The 23,225-nt window shown below is 43.8% G+C and overlaps 2 protein-coding genes across 3 annotated transcripts in view; one reads left to right on the plus strand and one right to left on the minus strand.

Moving 5' to 3' along the window:
* The window catches only part of LOC111870910, a 251,703-nt gene that overhangs the window by 147,898 nt on the left and 80,580 nt on the right, over nt 1-23,225 (minus strand). The gene's annotated exons all lie outside the window — the stretch shown is intronic.
* Nucleotides 580-17,216, plus strand: LOC111870907 (glutamate receptor ionotropic, delta-1). Its single transcript, XM_023863536.2, has 7 exons — nt 580-729; nt 4,575-4,678; nt 8,257-8,433; nt 10,442-10,677; nt 12,751-12,968; nt 14,359-14,621; nt 16,769-17,216. Exons 1-7 carry the CDS (start codon nt 580-582, stop codon nt 16,980-16,982), a joined length of 1,362 nt encoding a protein of 453 aa, XP_023719304.2. The 3' UTR covers nt 16,983-17,216.

Below are 23,225 nucleotides of genomic sequence, written 5' to 3' on the forward strand. Positions count from 1 at the left end.
GATTGACATACCAAGTTTCATAAAGATTAGGCCAGGCATACAAAAGTTGATGTGGGGACTCGCAAACACACAGACAGGATGGAGATAGCATAAGCCTACTTTTATTAATTTTTTACAAAATAAAGAAAGTAGGCTGAAAAAAAAGAAGAAGAAATTCTGGACAGATGTAAATACGAAACATCCTCATGTCTCTAGGAGGCCTCTGAGCTAAATTAGGCCAAACGTTTCCCGCCCAAATAGTTTCCAATGCCTCCGATAGATGGGGGAGTATTAGGTACCACTGCCAGAGGAGGGACTACCTCGCTGACAGAAAGGGACTAACTATTAGATATCACTGCCAAGTAGGGGGTAGAAACCTTGCTGGCAGAAAGGGGCTGATAGCGAGCACCAGTATCGGTAGGGGATGGAGACAGTAGAAATTAAAAGGGGGATGTACAATAGACTATCAGTCGCGGTGCATGTGGAAACCCACCCCCTCAATACTGAATCACTGAAATGCGATACATGAATTTTAGAAGTTTCGGTAACAATGTGTCATTCCATTCAGGCTGGCAAGGACAAACAACGATCCTCGATGCAATGAAACTATTCTTCTCACGTGATACAACATTAGCCACGTTATCATCACACGACATTTCGGTGTATGCTGACACTCTGCGGTGTAAAGCAAGTATTCCTCTCCACATATTTCCACACGATGAATATTCTGCTAGACGCATCTTGTACCAGGTTCGTACGAATATAAAAACTTACAAGTCGTAACTGTCTAACTCCATGCAGTCGAGCATTGTTGAGAGCTACCAGTCGCTCAGCTACTCAAGAATTTCACAACAATGTTCATTACTTGTCCCTATCCTGAGCCAGTTGAAACCAGCCCACAACTTCCCATCTAAGTTCTTCCTAGTAGAATCTTTCATTTTGGATTTCCCACAGAAACCCTGTATACAGCCTTCTTCTCCCCATGCGTGCTACATCCCCTGCCCATTTCTCTATGATATATTTTTAATATTACCTTATATGTAAATCATAACGGCATAGAAGTAAAGATATCCCCGTGCTTATCATGGAGTGGAGGTATAGCTCCACCATTTTTTACCTTTTCACTAGATTGATATGAGTGGTGAGCTTCACGTCCCTGCTGCCTTACCCCTGGGGAAACAGCCCCAGTACCCATTAGATAGGATACCAGGTGCGCCCCAGAGCTGGTCTGGACGCTGTGGAGAAATCTCTTGCCCCTTCTGGGAATTGATCCCCGGCCGTCCAGCGTGTACCTGTTGCTGCACTGAGCGAGCTATCAACAAGTTATAACGATACGAAATGAAGTTCTGCACCATTAATAATAAGCGTATAAAAAAATATGGTAATTATTCATTGAGCGGGTTGGAATAGCAGTAATGCTCTTGATTTGTATACGGAGGGGTGTTCTGTTCGATTCTCTGCCGGAACACTGTCTAGTGACTCCACTGAAATGGACTTCGATTAGATCATGACGTGTCCTGCTTAATAATTTCCAGTTCATGGTTCCCCTATGATCCTACCTCGCGTCTATACAGTGCAGCGACTGAAAGCGGCGTAAAGTAACGTTCTGCGCATGCGTTTTACCGTGAAGGTACACGGCGCGGTAGAGGCAATGTTTACCCTTTCACGGCCTGGGGTACAACTCCGATATGAAACTGAGGTCCTCTCTAAGCCGGCCTGGACGCGTGGGCGAAGATAAACATTCCTACTTCTGTCGGAAATCAAACCCGGTCATCCAGCCTGTAAGTGATTTATACCTGTTCAACTTTCTTCTTGCTAATCATGAAAGTAACTGATGTTTCGGAGAAATATTCGCCTCCATATTCAGGGACAAAATGTCTACTTGCTAATTACTTCAAGTTAGGTTCTCGCTTGTCCTAGCTTTCGACACTAAAGATGAAGGTGCTATTTTTCTCCGAAATGTCGGTTGATTTTTCAACGCAATACATTGCGTTATATCCTACAAGATAGAACTCTTCATAACCACCGCTGAGAATCTCAACTACTACATTCATATTGTTAATTCTGCTCTCTAAATCTTCGTACCACGAAGATTTGGGCCGTGTTACGACGTTTCGAACTATATTCTACGGAAATATTTACCTGTAAAACGTTCGTGCCACTGCCTACATCGGCATGGTCCAAAGACCCAAGAGGAAAATAAGTGCTTGTTCGAATGTTGCCTGTGTCGTCATATATTAAAATATGGTCGTGAGTCCCGTGGTACTCCGAAAGAGGAATCATTGTGTTAGCGAGAACCGGCAGTAATTTAGCAGTCAGTCAATCAATAGCAGAATATTTTATCAATATTGCCCTGAAATCAATAAAATCAATAATTTAATTCGTACTTTATGATAACATACATCGTTTTACATTGAAAATATAACAAGGATATAAGTCAACAGAAGATTTTGGAGCATCATGGCCTACCAGATTTCTTGCAGCATGTCAAAAGTGTTGTTGCGGGTAAATTATATAAAATTAGTCTCTGTGTCAACACACCCAAGAACATACATGTTCAGTCTGTATCAATTGTAAAAAGATGTGGAGGAGTATTTTCCCCTCAGGGCTTCTACACAGAAATCTCCAAGCATGTTTACGGTAGAAATATAATATAAGTTCTGGTGGGGCACCCGGTAGCGTAGTTGGTTGAGGCACCATGCTACAAGTCGGAAGGTCACGGATTCCATTTCCGTTGAGGTCACTGGATTTTTCAATTGACCTAATCCTTCCAGCCGCACTATGGTCCTGGAGGTCGACTCCACCTCTAGCAGAAGTGAGTACCAGGTGTCTTCTTGGGGGTAAAGGACGGTCGGCGCGTGAGGCTAACAAACTCACCGCCATATGTGAATCGATTGTCTGAAAAATGTGGGAGTCTCGACGTCTCACCAACCTAAGGCCACTTACAGGGATAACTTCACTTTTTGCTTTCACCATGTTTCAGTTACAGCATTTCAATTTAGGATTTGTTTCGCACCCGTAAATTTTCATGGTCAAAGACAGGACGACTGTATTTTGAAATAAATTAATATTCAGTAACTAAAATTTTATCTCAAATCGTTTCTGGTCTTGCTCTGAGCTGGAGCGAAAATCAAGCTCCAAAACTGTGTTCAAACAAACACATTTCACGAATTTTCTTGCTTTTTTATATTCAACGCAAAAAAAAAAAATCCTCGATCGAAATGCATTTGTCAAAATCATTAAACCTTGAGATGGTGAAAAATATTTTAATCTAATGATAGAACTACCCCGCTCTGAATTTCAGAGGCTTAATGCAGCGACGTGTAAAATAAGGAAAAGTCACTAATTTCATGGAACTTGCCCTTCTTGAGAATCCGCCAAATGTGCAGCTACATAAGAATTTCCCAATATTTTATAGAACCCAAAATTTCATTACAGTGCTTACAAGAGCCCTTCGTTTGTCCTTACCCTGAGCCACATCAACCCATACAACCCAATCCTATTTAAGATCCATTTTAATAGCATTCTTTCATCTATGTCTAGGTCTGCTTGGTGGTTTCTTATTTATTGGTTTTCCCACCAAAATCCTATATGCAAACAACAACCACTAATTAAAATAACTGAAATTGTGCCCCGTGTCTAGCTGTCTGGATCAGCCCGCTTACGAGACGCGAAGTGGCTACTCTTCCTGGAGAGAGATTCTTGTTTTGAGAAGTTCTTCGCTGGTATTGACATTCCTTTTGATTGCGAGTTGGTAGTGGCTCAACCCGGGAGCAGCCACGAGTTCGTCCTGACGGAGGTGTACCGCGTCAGTCCCTCACTTCCCCTGCAGACGCGCCGGCTGGGCAACTGCGCTGACGGTCGGGCCGTGTCCTGGCCCTCACAATACCTCTACGGAAGGAGAAACAAGTTGCAGGGGCTTGTTCTCAAGACAGGCGTCGCTGAGGTCAGGTTTCTGGGCACATTTCAAAGGCTTGTCGTAAATATAGACAAGAATATTTTCAGTAGGGCCTATATACGTATCGAAGGATAAACAGAAGAAGAATATAAAGATCTAACAGAAGAAACAACATCCTTGTGTACATGTTTGTGTGCATATAAAGGATAACGTTTCCTAGAAAGTAGTTACGAACAGCAGAGGAAGATAGCAGACAGCCGGCAGTTTTAGTGGCAGGTTCAGTAACACATGGCCGGGATGTTTCCCTGTTAAGGGGACCCTTGAAGAAGAATCAAAACTTTACCAGCTGAGTTACGTAACCTTAGTGGCCGTGCCATAGCTCAGGCGCATACTCGCCGGCCCTTCACCGCGGCGCCCCGGATTCGATCCCGGGGTCTGGTCAAGTGGGATTTGTGGTGGACAAAGTGACGCTGGGGCGGATTTTCTCCGAGTATTTCGGTTTCCCCTGCCAATCTTCATTCCACCAAATTCTCCATCATCATAATCACCCGGGGCAGGCTACAATAAGCCAATCAGTGGCCGCCGTGCCGAGTGGACCCAGTTGGACTCCATCGCCCTAGCGAATTAAAAAAAAAGGTCTTATGTCTTATTTGTGCGTCCATTTTTATGAACTAATATCCCCTTATTTGTTTCTTAGCATCTATCGAGCGTAATAATCAAAGAGAAGAACAATAAGCCTTTGGAAGTTGGAGGTCAATATGGAGACATCTGGAGGGTGCTGGAACAACAGATTGATTTCCGGTGAGTTTTTAACAGTTATATTTTTTTCTAACATATAATAATCATCTTCGGTCAGCACTATTCAGCCATTTCGTCTACTTATATAATCTTTATGTCTCTTGTAAGATTTGAGGCTTTCACGGCGGTGACTATGAAGAAAGCAGTCTTCTGGGATTTGGCACCGTGTATATGTGGTGTTAACCGACGTTTCGGAGGAACGTATCGCCTCCATCTTCAGGGTAGAAGAAAAAATATATAAGAAATCTGCAAGCAAAGAGACCGTGAGAACCGGTAAAAGCAGACAGTCTGCTTTTACCGGTTCTCACGGTCTCTTTGCTTGCAGATTTCTTATATATTTTTTCTTCTACCCTGAAGATGGAGGCGATACGTTCCTCCGAAACGTCGGTTAACACCACATATACACGGTGCCAAATCCCAGAAGACTGCTTTCTTTTTATGTCTCTTACTATAAAAATGATAAAGATATCCTTATAACAGTCCTTGAAGGTCCATAGGTTTCCCATCGGTTAATGCTGTTTAGGAAAATCAGGGCTGCTTATCCTGGACACATTACGTAAGCGGTAACTGCACTCTGTTAAAACGAGCGGTAAATAGAGTGACTGCCGTGTTTCAAAGGGTTATTTTTGTTTCATTTCATTCTCTGTTCATTTCTTTCTTGTCGCTTAATCATCCCGCAGTCAGCTGATTTATCCGAGCACGTAAACTGTCAGCCTTTGTTCTTCGCATCTGCTACATGCTTTCTCTTTTGAAATATCCTTCTGGGACACGCACACTCTTCTTCCAGCACCCCGCCCAATTGCTGAACCCTCCCCATGCTATACTCGATCTGCTGCAGAAGCGACAGTGCGTCATTGTCAACTAGTGACGCAGACCATTGCATCATCATTACAAAGCTGCTACATTATATAAATGTAAGAAATAAGGTAAAGTTGTTCCTGTGCTAAACTAATGAAGCACTATGTCATGACGGCGTATGGATGAGTGGATGTATAGTTCCACGTGTTCTTGACCTCGGTACTGGTTGCGGTGTGGTCAGCTTTACGCCCCGGATGCTTTTCCACCGGGCAAGAGCCCCCGGTACCCATTAGGTATTAGGTTGGGTGGGCCCCATAGTCGGTATCGACGATATATCGTAGTGAAAATTCTTGACCCTACCGGGACTCGAACTCCGAACCCTCGGTCGTTCCGCCCGTAACCAGTCGCTATACCTACTGAGCTATCTCGGCTTCTGTTGCTACATTGTATGCTTAACATATTTTCGGTGCTGTAACCTCAGTGGAAAATTCAAAAGCGCTTACACGGAACTTTTCTTCCGTAATGTTGCCTACACAAGCCATGACGTAGCCTGGTTAGTAGAGTGGATGCACTTTACTTCATTCTATGTAACTTCTTCCGTGGCGCAGAGCCGTACTGAGAAGCCAAGGGTCATTCAGATGATCAAGAAATCTCCCAGCTTCTCTAGATTCTGAAAATTCATTACAAAAGAGATCCTATTATAATCCAATTGAATCCACGTTACATCTATGCATCCTCTGCCTCCTAGGTTAATTTTAATTTATCCCACCATTTATTAGGTCTCCGAAGTATCTATTCTCTACAGGTTTTCCAAATAGTTATATAATATTTAAATAATTAACACTATTATATCAAAAAGGAACTTTTGTGTGGGTATGTTAAATCTCTTATCTAACAAAGAAAACAATACACACACAGAGAAAACACAGAGCAATAGATACACGTGTTCAACATATCTTCTATCGTTGCGAGTATCTTTGCCGCGAGAACGTGTTGACCTAGCCGTTGCCAAACAAATACGCCTTTGAGATGGACTCAAGTGCCGTGATATACATATCAAGCTTCATAGAGATTGGTTCAGGCATTCAAAAGATAATAGCTGGGGGATTAACGGGCCCACAGACAGTATGGATATCGCATATGCCTAGTTTTATTTATCAAAATAAGGAAAGTAGATTAAAAATTGACTTTCTACCGGTAATAATTTTATTGCTAGTGGGGTGGGACTAAGTCCCTTGTACTGCGACCACTTCTGGCCTATTGTACCAGCCCCAGATGATAGGTGAGGGTGATTGTGGAGTAACTGGTGGAATAAAGATTGGCAGGGGAAACCGAAGTACTCGGAGAAACCCTGCCCCAGCGCCACTTAGTCCACCACAAATCCCACTTGACCAGACCCCGGGATCGAACCCGGGCCGCCGCGGTGGGGAGCCAGCGACTAACCGCTTGAGCTATGGCGCGGCCTTCCGGTAATATTACACAGACATAAAGCGGCTGATGCCATCCAAACAAAAGAATATCTTGAATCCGTCAAAGTATGTCAGTGGGTTACGTCTCTGTCGAAAGCCCCCACACGCTCTCCGTGGAGTGGTCTCAAGAAGTTCTTCACCGAAGGAAAGCAGCTTACTTCGAGTTTGGAAACAAAAGTAAAACGCTGAACTCAAGATCAGCGGAGTAGATAGGGTGGGCGTGACTCGCGCTTTACGCTCACATTTCTTTGCGGCGTTTGGGCAAAAACAGAGCCCAAAAAGGAGAAATTGGTTAACGCCACATCAAGGGATAATGCATTATAGTGTGTCCAGAATAGCCCAGTGTGAACCAACTTTGTACTTACGGAGATGAATGCAAAACTTTATCAGGTTTCTGTCGTCATGATCATCGTTATCATCAGTACAAAACCTGTAGGGCTACTGACGCTAGTAAGGCGCTTGGTCTAGAAATAGACTCAGAGAAAACTAAGTATATGTTACTGTCTCGTCACCGGAATGCAGGGCAAAATCACGACATAAAAATAGCTAACTGATCCTTTGAAAGCGTGGCACAGTTCAGATATTTGGAATGACTATAACAAATCAATACCTGATTCAGGAGGAAATTAAGAGGAGACTGAACTCGGGTAACGCTTGCTACCATTCAGTGCAGAACCTTTTGTCTTCTCGTCTGTTGTCTAAAACATAAAAATTAGAATATATAAAACTACAGTTTTGCCTGTGGTTCTGTATGGGTGTGAAACTTGGTGTCTGACATTAAGGGAGGAACATAATCTGAGGGCGTTTGAGAATAGGGTGTTGAGAATATTTGGACCGAAGAGGGATGAAGTGACAGGAGGTTGGAGAAAACTGCATAATGAGGAGCTTCATAACTTGTACTCTTCGCCAAGAATAATTACAATAATCAAGCCAAGGAGGATGCNATGGGCATGACATGTAGTACGAATTAGAGAGAAATGGAATACATATAGAATTTTGGTGTTAAATCCAGAAGGAAAGGGATCACTAGGAATACCAGGACGTAGGTGGATGGATAACATTAAAGTGGCTCACAGAAATAGGATGGGGTGGTATGGGCTGGATTGATCCCTCGCCCCAGGAATCCTACCAAGTGTCTGTAAGATTAAGAAATTTTAAGATATAGGCCAAGGTTCATCACGGACTGTAGCACCCATAGATTATTATTATTATTATCATTATTATTATTATTATTAAATCACATTCATGTAATAAAGTGACGAAGGATGTCATTAAGAGTGCAATAAGCCTCTGACCGGTGATGTCCCTTTTCAGGACGGATTACTACAAGTCACGTGACGACAATTTCGGAGTGAAATTGGGCAACGGTTCCTGGACCGGAATGATGGGGTTGGTCGTGAGGGGTGAGGTGCACGTCAGCAGCTCGGCCTTCATGTACAATGCTCCTAGGATGGAAGCTGTGGATTACCTGGGCCCCATGTCAACTGACAGGTAGACAAACATGATTTTCTCGGTATGGACGCAGGTGCGAAAACACTCACACGCTTGTGAGTATTCTCACACTGCCATCTATCATCAGAGAGCAAGCTCCTCACTTCGTGTGGTGATGTATGTAACATGAGGTGCTCAAAACTCTTCGTCGCATGAGGCCCACAAGTTGCGTTCCCAAGGCGAGAGAGGGCGACATTTATATGTACATGCATCAATACATACATATATATAGGTTACATACATAAATACTCGTGCGTATACATATATTCTCACGTGCATATGCACATACATAGTATATTACATACGTACATATAAGGGGGCACGCGGTAGCGTGGTTGGTTGAGGCACTATGCTACAAGCCGAGAGGTCGTGGGTTCCATTTCCGATGAGGTCATTGGATTGTTCGATTGACGCAATCCTTCCAGCCGCACTATGGTCCTGGGATCGACTCAGCCTCTGACAGAATTTTTTTTCCTTGGCACTACAGCCCCAACGGGCCTAGGCCTACCTCCATGGACACCTCACCGCCATCTTTCAGTTTCTATTAGCAACAGCTCACAATGACTGAGCCCCAGAGTCAGAGTCACTTTACAATTGGCGGTTTACAGCCAATCATTTCGTCTTGGCGCCATACTCCTGTTAAATTCTGCTGGTTATAACACCTCTGCACGGACCACATAGAAAAAGTCTCTTCCATTATTGTTTTTTCTCTCGTTGACGTGGAAACATGCTTGTTTACGGAGCCCTTATTTAGCAATGGCTGTTGCATAGTTACTTGTTTCGCGGCCGTTGCTTAGCAACAGGTTTACATTCCACAATATACATACATATAAGCAGGAATAAATGAACATATACTTATTCGTATTCACGCACATGCATATACATAGACAGAAACGTAAACATATGTAGGCAGGGATACTTACGTACATACATACATTACATTACATATATACTACACACACGCACGAACGCAAAATTCTGACTGGCAATTGCCTTGTAATTTCCCACTCGCCAGTGGGCAGCTGGCTTTCAGAATTCTCGCTGAGTCACGATGTACACACGAAAAGGCGAACCACATACAGGGAAGTTATGAAGAACGAAATTATTAAGTCGTAACAACAAATATCTTTTGAATTCGATTTCCTCCTTTATCTGCCTGGCCTGCGTATGTTTAGGACACACGACGTGGCAACGGGCAGAAACAGGCGTTGTGGGCTTTTCTTATATATTCGCTTAGTGAGGGGTGGAGTCCAACTGGGTCCACTCGGCAGGGCGGTCACTAATTGGCCTATTGTAGCCTGCCCCTGGTGATTATGATGACTGAGAATTTGGTGGAATGAAGATTAGCAGTGGAAACCGAATTACTCGGGGAAAACCCACCCAGCACCACTTTGTCCACCACAAATTCCACTTGACCAGACCCGGGATCGAACCCGGGCCGCCGCGGTGGGAAGCCAATGACTACCCGCTTGAGCTATGGCGCGGCCTGACCTTGTGCGCTTACTGAAGGCGGGAACCACAGGTAGGCGCCAGAGAATACTGGCACACCTGTGTCTGAAGACCAGATTATCTGTCTGAATACGAGATTTTAAAGCATGTACGACCTCTATACAAACATACAGAGAGAAAGACACATTTAAGGCTTTTACATGCTTGTACAGGCCCCCAAATTATCTTCCTCAATCATAAAATATTCCGCAGCTCTTAAGAAGAGTTCTACTTTCTGGAATATAACGCCGTTTAGTAAGTCGGCCGACGTTTCGGAGGAACACGTTGCCTCCATCTTCAGGGTCGATGAATAAACCAAGCAGCTTTTGTCCCAGACCACTAATTTTAACGAACATAAGTCCTCAGGTTTGTGCTGCCCCTATCGGGTAGATGATCGGAAGAAAACTAGGATCCTTCTAACAATATATTTTCCTTCCTCCAAAATACATTATCTTTCATTTCTCCCACAACTTTCCCTTTACACCTACTTTTCTACGTATTATTATCTCTTCGCTGTCAGAATGGTCGTGTACGTGAGGAAGCCTGGCTCAACAGTTCTGGTATGGAACAGCTTCCTCCTGCATTTCAGTCCCGGCGTCTGGATGTCACTGACTGTTTGCCTGCTCCTACTCTCAGCCGCGTCAATGCTGCTTGACAGAACAAGGATCCACAACAGGAAACAGGGCACCAGAGAAGGTCTTCTGCTGGAATTCTCCCGGTCACTCTTCTCTGCCATCACACCCTTCTGCTTGCAAGGTAAGTGGCATATGGGAGCTCTGCCGGCTAGGTAAATGGCACATGCGTGGCAAGGTAATGGGTCATACGAGCTCTGCTGCCAAGGTAATGGCTCATGCGAGCTCTGCTGCCAAGGTAATGGGTAATACGAGCTCTGCTGCCAAGGTAAGTGGCATGTGGGAGATCTGCTGGCTAGGTAAATGGCTCATGTGAGCTCTGCTGGCGAAGTAATGGCTCATGCGAGCTCTGCTGCCAAGGTAATGGGTCATACGAGCTCTGCTGGCTAAGTAAATGACTCATGCGAGCTCTGCTGGCGAGGCAATGGCTCATGCGAGCTCTGCTGCCAAGGTAAGTGGCATGTGGGAGATCTGCTGGCTAGGTAAATGGCTCATGTGAGCTCTGCTGGCGAGGTAATGGCTCATGCGAGCTCTGCTGCCAAGGTAAGTGGCATGTGGGAGCTCTGCTGGCTAAATAAATGACTCATGCGAGCTCTACTGGCGAGGTAATGGCTCATGCGAGCTCTGCTGCCTAAGTAAATGACTCATGCGAGCTCTGCTGCCAAGGTAAGTGGCATGTGGGAGCTCTGCTGGCTAGGTAAATGACTCATGCGAGCTCTGCTGGCGAGGCAATGGCTCATGCGAGCTCTGCTGCCAAGGTAAGTGGCATGTGGGAGATCTGCTGGCTAGGTAAATGGCTCATGCGAGCTCTGCTGGCGAGGCAATGGCTCATGCGAGCTCTGCTGCCAAGGTAAGTGGCATGTGGGAGATCTGCTGGCTAGGTAAATGGCTCATGTGAGCTCTGCTGGCGAGGTAATGGCTCATGCGAGCTCTGCTGCCAAGGTAAGTGGCATGTGGGAGCTCTGCTGGCTAAATAAATGACTCATGCGAGCTCTACTGGCGAGGTAATGGCTCATGCGAGCTCTGCTGCCTAAGTAAATGACTCATGCGAGCTCTGCTGCCAAGGTAAGTGGCATGTGCGAGCTCTGCTGGCTAAGTAAATGACTCATGCGAGCTCTGCTGGCAAGGTAAATGGCACATGCGAGCTCTGTGGCTAAGTAAATGGCTAGTGCGAATTGTACAGTTAAAGGAGGATTAAGCGACCCGTCCAGATGTTGCACTGTGCAGTCTCAATTCAATCAGGATTTCAGCAGTTTTTCAGCTCGTAACTTAGCAGTAATCCTAATTAACCTACATTTAGGCAGGATGACACAAAGCCAGTAGATGCGACTTGATGCTATCAAAGAATTCTGGACTTCTGAGCTTTACATTCTGTAAATGAGAACACAGAAGCATTACTAGATGCTATGTTCTGCTTAAAACATCTTCTAAGATACGTCACTATCAGTATCGACGATATTTTTAGTTATAAATATAATTTATTTCGTGAAAATTGTAACCTTCGAGCGATAAACCCTCATAGCGTCATACGGGACACTTCGTTGAAAACTGGATTTTTCTTCCTTAATGTTGCTTATTCAATTTATGAGGGGGGGCAAGCGGTACCGTAGTTAGTTGATGCAATTTGCTTAAAACCGGAAGGTGGCGGGTTCAATTTCCTGTGAGGTCATTGGATTTTTCATCCACTTAATCTTTCCAGTCGCACAATGGTCCTGGGTTGCAACCACCTGCTCACTCTTGTTCTTCGCTCGCGGATTTTTCTTTCCTGAAGATGGAGGCGATAGGTTCCTCCGAAACTTTAGTTCACACAATATCTACACGGCGCCACATCCCAGACGACAGCATTATTCATAGTCACCGACGTGAAGACCTCAAATCTTACAAATCTACAAAAATGCAGAACGATTCTAAATTATTGGCGGGGTCACCATGGTCTATAATATTTCAAACTGGAAAAGCAAAATAAAATTGCTTGTAGAATGTGAAAGTGTAACTCAAAAATTTTATTATCTGTAGAATCATTACTGCTATCTTCAAAATTCAACAAATTTTATATTCTGTAAGCAGTTTTATTTTGCTATTTCCGATATGAAGATTACAGGCCACGGAAAACCCCGACAATAATTTAAAATCACCCTGTACATCAACAGTTCTCGAATTCCATTTCCACGTAAAATTCATTTTATATTTCCCACAGGGAGTAACTTGGCTAGAGCGGAGGTGTCATGGCGTATCACTCATCTGACGATGTACCTCGCAGCGATTATCATGTTGGCCAGTTACTCAGCATCTCTTGTGTCTCACATCATGACAAGAACTGACAAGTTACCTTTCAACACTTTTGAGGAGTTCCTGGAAGTTGGCACCTACACTTTAGGAGTGGGAAGACATAGCGGCCACTATACTCATTTTGAAGTAAGTCCCTGTTTATTATTCATAATTATTTATTCCATTCGGCTCTCTAAAATCTTGAAGATTAAAATATTTCTTTGCCTCTTTCCACTGACCTAACACTTCCAGCCGCGCTATGGCCGTGGGCTCTACTCAGCCTCTAACAGAAATGAGTACCAGGAATCTTCCTTGGGTAAAGGGCGGTCGATTCGTAAGGCTGACAACCTCAGCGCCATTTTTGAGCAGTTTAACTAGAAAATGTGGAGGCCTCGACGTCTCACAGCCCTATGGGCTTCAACGGCCTGTTACAGGGATATTTTTACCTCTTTATTATTTTGCCTCTAGACCTTCATGTGTGAAAATTTGTGTCTCATGTTTAAAATGAGGATACTTGCCAATAGGGTACTTAGGGGAATATTTTATCATAGGAGGGATGAAACAATTTGAGACGGAAGAGAAATATATGCTGATCACAGTTGCCCCTCCGTCTAAGGCTTGAACTGTCTTCGCTCGCTCAGACGCTGGTGTCGTGGGTTTGAATCCCACTCAAGTCATGGATGTCTCTGTGCGTTTATTCTGTGTGTAGGTAGTGGCCTTGCGACGAGCTGATCCCCTGTCCAAGGAGTCATGTCGACTGTGTTTAGGCTTAAGAAACTGAAAAAGCGGCCAAGGCCCAACAAAGGGCAGTAGAGCCATAGATAAATAGATAAAATTACAAAGAAGTAAATTTATCTCTTGGCTTAATTAATTAAGCACATCATGAATACGTATGGTGGAGTGGGGGTACAGCTCCATTATTCCTAACCTCGTCTCTAACCTGATGTGAGTACCCTTGTTACCCATTTGATAGGAGGCTGTGTAGGATTTTAGCGGAAATCAAACCCCGATTTCTCGGTCATCCAGTCCCTTTTTTTTTTTGTTGCTAGTGGCGTGGGACCAAGTCCCTTGTACTGCAGCCACTTCTGGCCTATTGTACCAGCCCCAGATGATAGGTGAGGGTGATTGTGGAGGAATTGGTGGAATGAAGATTGGCAGGGGAAACCGAAGTACTCGGAGAAAACCTGCCCCAGCGCCACTTCGTCCACCACAAATCCCACTTGACCAGACCCGGGATCGAACCCTGGCCGCCGCGGTGGGAAATCAGCGACTAACCGCTTGAGCTATGGCGCAGCCATCCAGCCCCTTAACTGTGTACTAATCCAGATTCAAACGGTAGAAAACACACAAAGTGTAATCCCTTGTCCTACAGTTTGGGGGTTGAGCGTCGGGCTAACAACACTACACCGAAATCAATTTTAATTTCATAAAGGAGGCCAAGACCCACACAGGGCTGTAGCGCCAATAGTGAAGAAGAAAGCTGTCTACTGTAGTGGAAGGATGACTCGAAACATGTGTGTTCTCTTCCTTGTCGCAGATATCACATGACCCTGTGCTGAGAGCGGTATACGACAAGCATATGGCTCCCTACAAGTCAGCACTGCCGAGCACGGGCTTGGAAGCGCTGAACCTGGTGTGCGTCCGCCCGAATTACGCTGCCATTGAGCTGAAGGATGCTTTGCCATATTATTCCAACAAGGTGGTCTGCAACCTCCAGGAAGTGCCTAACGCTTGTGTTGAATTCAAAGGATCTATGATCATACAGAAGAAAAGTCCTTACTTGGGAATCTTCAGGCGCACGTAAGTAACATAGGTTGTACCAGAATAAAGTTACCACATATCAGCTTCTATGAATTTAATTACATATATTACGTATATTTGCGTTAGCAAATGACTTTCCCTATGTTAGTTTAGAATGAGCTGGATGTCTGAATGTTTACTGATTAATGAATTATAAATAATTTTGAGGAAAACTGCATAATGAGGAGCTTCATAAATAATACTCTTCGCCAAGTATAATTAGAATGATCAAGTCAATATATTTTGCAGGAAACGTGACTATATTTTGACTTAAGTCAAAGTTATGTTACGAAAAACGATCATTGGGCCAGTCTATCTTGGCGTCAAGCCCCCATCTGGGATCGAACACCATATTTTTATTAGTATGACAGTTGCGGTTGTGTTGAAATGGGGTGTCCTCTTCGACGAGAGGACGGGTGTGTTGTTTACAATTGCTGTTGGTCCCCGCCAACGCAGTCATTTTTGGTTCAGGGTCCCACGGGACTCATGACCATATTTTGCTGTCTCAGATTCGAGACTTCCCCAACCTGGAGGACCAGGTCTCTGTATTTATATCCCTCAGGACCAGTGTGGCCCAGTTATACCCCAAGGCACCGGGTTCCCTTAAGCTGAAAACTATTTTACATGAAACCAAATTCGAACTCGGTTGTCTGTCCTAGCTGCAAGTGAGCTCCCCTCTGTCCTCACACGCCCCCCACAATTTGTTGAAACACGAAGCGAAATTATCAGCCAGTTTTAAAGGGCTCATATTTTTTTTCTCTGAGGCGTTAGTCCTGGAATAACATTCAGGTTTTGATTAAAATCAAATAAAATTAGCAGAGTATCCTACATTCTCTACCGCACTGACTGTGAAGCTGTTTCAGGGAGAGATATATTTTGTGTAATAACACAGGCCTACACAACATACAATGTAGGCACCGTCCATCTGCACATTTCTTAAACCACGATGTTCCGGAACCTGCTTCCTTCTTCCTGATCACATGACAGGATAAAATGAATCCGTGTAGCACGAATGGAGGAGAACTCAGGAGACCGTACTCTTCATTTTTATATACCATCGTCAGAAAGTTTCAGAATTAAATGGAATTTTATATGTATTATATCCTTATCTATGAGTATTGTTGGTGACACGCGGTAGCGTAGTTGGTTGAGGCACTCGAAGGTCGCGGGTTCTATTTCCGATGATATTGGGCTTTTTTCAACTGACCTAATCCTTCCAGCCTCACTATGGGACCGATTCAGCCTTTAATTATAAATTAGTATCAGGAATCTTCCTAGAGGTAAGGGGCCACTGGCGTGTATGCCTGACAAACTCGCCGCCATCTGTGAGCCGATTGTCTAGAGAAAATGTGAGAACCTCGACGTCTCACAACCCTATGGGCCTCCACGGCCTGCTCAGGGATACTTTTACCTTTACACATATTGTTACAGCAATTTTATAATGATCCACAAGGCTAAGTAATAATATACATTTGGCCTATTCTGTACCTACTTCACGGAAAACACATTTTTGTCTCCATTCTGAAGCCCACCTGGTTAAACAGCTGTTTCTGTGACAATCGTACAAAATATTAATACACTGTGTGGGTAGAACTCAACGTTCTTTAATGTTAAAATATGTGGTATACATAGGAACCGTTGTGATTTAAATGGATAAATGGATAATGGATTTATTATATTATCGTAAATTGCATTATACTGAATCAGTACTCCATGGCATTCAGTGAGTTTGCGTTGTCAAGAGATTGAATATACAGGCAAGCAGGCGTAAAAAAAATTAAGGCTTTTAAGTTCCATTTGTCTTCATGTAGTTTTCTTCTAAATATACAGTGCTTCCCACCGCGGCGGCCCGGGTCTGGTCAAATGGGATTTGTGGTGGACAAAGTGGAGCTGGGACAGGTTTTCTCCGAGTACTTCGGTTTCCCCTATCAATCTTTATTCCATCAAATCCTCCATCATCATAATCACCCGGGCCAGGCTACAATAGACTAATCAGTGTCCGCCGTGCCGAGTGGACCCAGCTGGACTCCCCCCCCACATTGCGAATTAAAAAATTTAAAAAATATATAGTGCTGAATAGTTCTTAGTTTTTTAAAGGTCATATGTGTTTTTATGTAATTCCCATACTTTCCAACAATTTTTTTCAGAGTCCACGATATGCATCGGAGTGGAATTCTTAACATAATTAACAAAAGAAACGTCAGAAAGATGATGGAAGAAAAACAAGTTGTCTTCAGAAGCGTATCTCCCACACTAGTGACACCTATATTCGCCCTCCTAGCAACAGGAACTTTGACTGCCATCTTGCTGCTGAAAGTTGAACTTATTGTATATAGGAAAACTCTACGCGCTAACAAATAGGCAAATAAGAGCAACGTTAGATTTTTAATTGAAAATGGACACTATTGACGGATAATGAGATTGGTAATTATTGAGTACTTTATCCTATGTCCTCTATATAAAATATCCGATCATGATAGCTCAAACTGTAAAGATTCCGATCTGTATTCTGGAGGTGTTCGATTCGAATCCCGGTCGAAATACCGTCTATCCTGACTGAGGATTTTCGTAGTTTTTCTCAGTAATCTACCAACAATGTTTTTTCCTTGGTACTACAGCCCCAGTGGGCCTAGGCCTACCTCCATGAACTTCTCCGTTCACTTCGGTTTTTCTTGATCTTACACATTCGGTAGGACTCCTTGGGCGGGTGATCAGCTCGTCGCAAGGCCTCTACCTGTACACAAACACAGAAAAACGCGCGCACACACACAAACTAAACATCCATGCCCTGAGTGGGTTTCAAACCCACGATCCCGGTACCAACAAATTAAATGACTAAAATTAGGCGGAGACTGTTTCCTTTCGCATACTTTGCAATTCATTATCATGCACTCATTCAACGCTCTATGTAAACAGTTTGTGCAAGAAGCATTATCAAATAAAAGACCTACAATTATAACTTTATGCAGAGGATATGAAATGGCGAGCTTAATAATTTTGCAGACACCTTGTATATCTGGAGACCGTCGGGCCAATTAGCAAACTGAGGGCGCGCCACCTCATGAGTAATTAATCATAGATCAATAAAATATTAATATGCTAAGAAGTGAATAACAAATTAAAATGATAGCCAGCAAATAACAAATACATCAATAAAACTATAACCAGCTAAAGAATGAATTATGTTAGACTCATAAAATTGTAACCACCAATTAAATTAACCTTAAGTTAAAAGGTAAATTTGTCCCTATGATTTACAAATTAAGCACTACACCATGAAGACGTATGGGGGAGTGGATGCATATATCCACTTCATCTTCACCTCGGCACAATTTGGAGGTTAGTTGTCAGCTTCACGCGCCTGCCACCTTACTCCTGGGGAAAGATCCACCCGGTATCCATTGGATATTTGGCTGGATAGGCCCGAGAACACGTCTGAAAAACGGGGAGTTAAGAAAAATCTCACTCCTACTGGGACATGAACTCCGACCCATCTGCTGTCTAAGTCCGCAGCCAGTTACTATACTGACTGCGCTGTCAAAACTCCCTTAATAATAGGTTAAGAAATTATAATTAGCTAAGAAATTTAATATTAATCTACTAAGATATTGAATATTACTGGTATTTACCTGGGGGGGGCCTCAGAAACCCATAAAATATAAGCGGTTTTCCCCAGAGATTCGAACTGAACACCCCCTTAATAAGAGCTAAGATCGATACTTCTATGGCAACCCGCTCGGTAAAATATCTAAGAATATTACCACATTCTGCTTCAGGGATTTTTTTTATCGCTAGTGGGGTGGGACTAAGTCCCTTGTACTGCGGCCACTTCTGGCCTATTGTACCAGCCCCAGATGATAGGTGAGGGTGATTGTGGAGCAATTGGTGGAATGAAGATTGGCAGGGGAAACCGAAGTACTCGGAGAAAACCTACCCCAGCGCCACTGTGGCCACCACAAATCCCACTTGACCAGACCCGGGATCGAACCAGGGCCGCCGTGGTAGGAAGCCAGAGACTAACCGCTTGAGCTATGGCGCGGTCTTGCTTCAGGGATAAGCAAAGCCTGATAATTTTTGCCGAGCAAGAGAAATTAGGGAATAACATATTACCAAGTCACTTGAAAATACAGTGTATGAAAAATAAATACGTGCACCACTCGTTTGTAGGTTAGAACATTTTTCATACTATGTACGTACATGAAGCCTTACACAGGTCTGGGCACTCGTGTTTGGTTTTCTCTTGTAGCATTCCATTAAAAACAGACGTTCTCTTGTTCCGCAACCGGTGGACTACGGCACACTGGTGTGCAGTCATGAGATATGAGGTGTTCCGCCACAAGATATCAGGTGTGCACGAATTTATGTAACAAGAATTGTACGTTCGAATGTCATATTTGGGAAAGGCAATAAATTAAACTAAATAATGAAATCTTAAATTACTGGTTTTGGACTTTGTCCATCGTCCGGTATTCTAGAAACTACCGATCATAAATAAATTCAAAAAAAAAAACAAAAGAAAAAATCTCACTAATTCTGAGTGTTATATACCATCGTCAGAAACTTTCAAAACCTTAAATGTTTATCATTTGTTCCGATTATCTCCTTTAACATTTTTGTAATAATCCCGTTTATCCTTACTAACCCACATGTAGTTCTCAATATAACATAACCCAAGGACTGACATGTAGGTACATATTTATAGCCAAGCATATTTTCATGCCAACTTTTAGTGAGGTAAAATTTCGTGGTGTGTTTTCATAGTTCGCTTGCGGACGAAAGCCACGGAGTTTTATTTTTTCTTTCTTTTCATATATATCTAACAAATTTTGGGGGTGTGGTGGGTCTTAAAATATTCTGGAACACCGCTCTATAAGAAAATTATCTTGTCTTACCGTATTTATTACAATAAAACAGAATAGGCTTATGTTAAAATGTCTTACAGGAGACGAAGGATGAATTATAATGATAGATCTTCCTGGGGGTAAAGGACGGCCGGCGCTTAAGGCTGACATCACCGCCATCTGTCAGCTGCTTATCTACAAAATATTTTAGCCTCGATATCTCACAACCATATGCATCTCCACGGGTAGTTACAGGACTAGCGCATTTAAAGTGTAACAGTCCTAATAATAAATATACATCAAGGAAAAATATATTTACTTTCTTTGTCTAGTTCCTTGTTCCTTTCTTTCAAAGACGCAGATAAATAAATAAATATAAATAGATAATTACTTGCGAGGTCATAGCTTCTGGAACATACTGTGTGAGGAAAGATTTCGGAAATACTCTGTGAATAATATTGGAGGATTTCCAACGTTCTGACAAACACTGCAATTGAAACCTTTATGGCTAATGACTTTGTGGGGCCGGAAAGGGTGTTGACAGCCCTCTGCGGGATTTATATGGAAGCTGTTAACCCCTTATAGTCATTAATCCTGAAGATAGCAGATGAAACATTTGCCAGAACGTTTGAAGACATTTAACTTTGCACGCGGCCTATTCCCGGAAGCCGAGGTTATACATCATAAGAAGACAAATTTATCACCCCCTCTCCTTACTTAAATAAGCACCACGCCATGAAAAAGTGTAGAGGAACAGAAACATAGCTCCGTGATTTCTTAACCTCCGCGGTAGAGATGTTCGGTGACCGTCACGCCCATAAGAACGAGCCCTCAGCGTCCATCTGACACGTAACTGTGGGGGCCCCAGTTTTCTGCATGCTGTGGACACAGGAAAGGAAACTCCTGACCCTGATAGGAAATGACCCGTTTCCTCAATTTTCCTGTCCGTAACGTAGGCGCTATACTTTCCTTCCAGTGCTTATTTAACAACGCTTTCTCAGTACCAAAACTACCTACCGTCAGATGATATGATAACTGAATGATAAATTGAAAAGGAATTTGGAAGGGAGTAGCCGTGACCTAACAGATATAATATATCAGCATTTGCCTGCATGGATTCAGGAAAACCACAGTCAGAGCAGTTGTGTCCAGACCGAGATTCGATCCAAGCACCACCCGATTACAATTCTAGGGCGTCATGTATGCACCAGCCAGTTCGGTAGTAGCTACATATACTCATAAGAAATATGTATATATCGCACAACCAAACATCGCTATCAGGTAATTAACACTTCTGCTTTGTATTCGAGAGGACCAGAGTTCGATTCCCTCCCCCCATGCCCTGCCATGCTGAAGTCCATTCACTCTATGAGACAGCACGTCATAATTTGCACAAACAAAGGCCTTGTAAAAGTACGTTTGAATTTCTCACCGGTACAAGAATACATATTTATGCTACACGCCGGAAGGTCGCGGGTTCGATTCCCAATGTGGTCAAGAGATTTTTTTCAATTGATCTAATCTTTCAGCCGCACTGTGGCCCTGGGTTCGACTCAGCCTCTAACAGAAATGAGTAGCAGGAATCTTCCTGGAGGTAAAGGGTGGCCGGCGCGTAAGGCTGGCAACCTTACCGCCATCTGTGAGCAGATTGTCTAGAAAAATGTGGAAGCCTCGACGTCTCAGAACTCTTTGGGCCTCCACGGCCTCTTGCAGGGATAACTTTGCCTTCTAATAAAGTCTGTAATGATCACGTCACAGCCTACGTCACTAACATATGATCAGGCCTCGTCGTTTCCAATGCAGATGGAATATAAAGATGTCCCCCATTGTATCTAATTCGTTCCCAAAACCAAATTATAGGACAGACAACAAAGGAGACCACATATTTTCATACTGATCACTCATACGCAATTTCCTCCCAGTAAACTCAAATATCTTCTTCTGTCTTTCGTTCTAAACCCTATGGCTATCCCTGTAACAGGCCATGGAGACCGATAGGTTTGTGAAAGGTCGAGGCTCCCACATTCTATCTAAACAATCGGCTCACAGATGGTGGTGAGGTTGTCAGCCTTACACGCCGGCCGCCCTTTACCCCCAGGAAGATTCCTGGTGCTCATTTCTGTTAGAGACTGAGTCGACCCAGGGCCATAGTGCGGCTGGAAGGATTAGGTCAGTTGAAAAATCCAATGAATTCATCGGGAACTGAACCCGCAACCTTCCAGTTTGTAGCATAGTGCCTCAACCAACTACGCTACCGCTTAGACAACGCAAGTCGTCTGAAGCCTCCGTTTTACCACCTCCTGAACCAGTCCCATCGCGTTATGTTTCTGGATTCATTTAATGACACTTTAGCTTTTTGAACGTACATATAAATGAGAAATAGAATAAAACAGCATCGGACCAATTTAAGCTAAATGACGCTCCTACGCTCAGGAGTTGGAAATGAGGGAGAATTTCTGCTGAGACCGTAAGACTCTTCTAGCCCCATCCTCCTATTTTCATTTTCTTTGCATTAGCCAGTTCCGGAGCTCTGCCCTCTCAGCCCCCCCCCAAATCTTCCTTCTCTCATTACGGAATCTCAAAGCCGAAGCGGAAAACTGCCCTGCGTTTCGGGGTCCGCTGGGCGCGGACAGCTTCAGGGATAGTAGAACAGATGAATGTGAGTAACACGGTAATGGTCACAGAAGTCGGACCGTTGGTAACACGGTAATGGTCACAGAAGTCGGACCGTTGGTAACACGGTAATGGTCACAGAAGTCGGACCGTTGGTAACACGGTAATGGTCACAGAAGTCGGACCGTTGGTAACACGGTAATGGTCACAGAAGTCGGACCGTTGGTAACACGGTAATGGTCACAGAAGTCGGACCGTTGGTAACACGGTAATGGTCACAGAAGTCGGACCGTTGGTAACACGGTAATGGTCACAGAAGTCGGGCCGTTAGTAACACGGTAATGGTCACAGAAGTCGGACCGTTGGTAACACGGTAATGGTCACAGAAGTCGGACCGTTGGTAACCCAGTAATGGTCTCAGAAGTATGACCGTTGGTAACACGGTAATGGTCACAGAAGTCGGACCGTTGGTAACCCGGAAATGGTCACAGAAGTCGGATCGTTGGTAACGCGATAATAAATTAATACAGATTAATAAAATGGGTAAGGGTAATGCTGTAGCGTAATTAGTTGAGGCACTATGCTAAAAGCCAGAAGGTCGCGGGTTCGAGTCCCGGTGAGGTTATGGGATTTTTTCGATTTGCTTAATCCAGCCGAACTATGATCCTGGGTTCGCCGCAGCCTCTAACAGAAATGAGTATCAGGAATCCTCATGGGGGTAAGGGCGACTGACGCGTAAGGCTAACAACCTTACCGCCATCTCTGAGCCGATTGTCTAGACAAAATGTGGGAGCCTCGACGTCTCACAACCCTATGGACCTCCACGGCCTGTTACAGGGATAGATTTGCCTTCTTTAATTAAACGGTGATTAACTGAGCGAATGCTAAACGAGAAGAAACCTTGTGATTTCTGTCACAGATTCATTCTAAATCAGGCATGTCACACTGTCTCATCTATGACATTGATGAATTACAATAAGAGGTTTAGACATCCCCGGTTTAGGACTGTCGTACTTGTCGTAGGCGCCGACAGGATTTAGCGATTTCCGGGAAATAGCAACACGTGTTAAGTCCCATGTTGTGTGGGAGGTTCAAGTGTTACCCGGGCCAGTGAGCTCCCGCTGTCGCGTCAGATTATCTTGGATTTTTC

Source organism: Cryptotermes secundus, unplaced genomic scaffold (genome assembly GCF_002891405.2).
Source record: "Cryptotermes secundus unplaced genomic scaffold, Csec_1.0 scaffold896, whole genome shotgun sequence".
Classification (NCBI taxonomy): Eukaryota; Metazoa; Arthropoda; class Insecta; order Blattodea; family Kalotermitidae; genus Cryptotermes; species Cryptotermes secundus.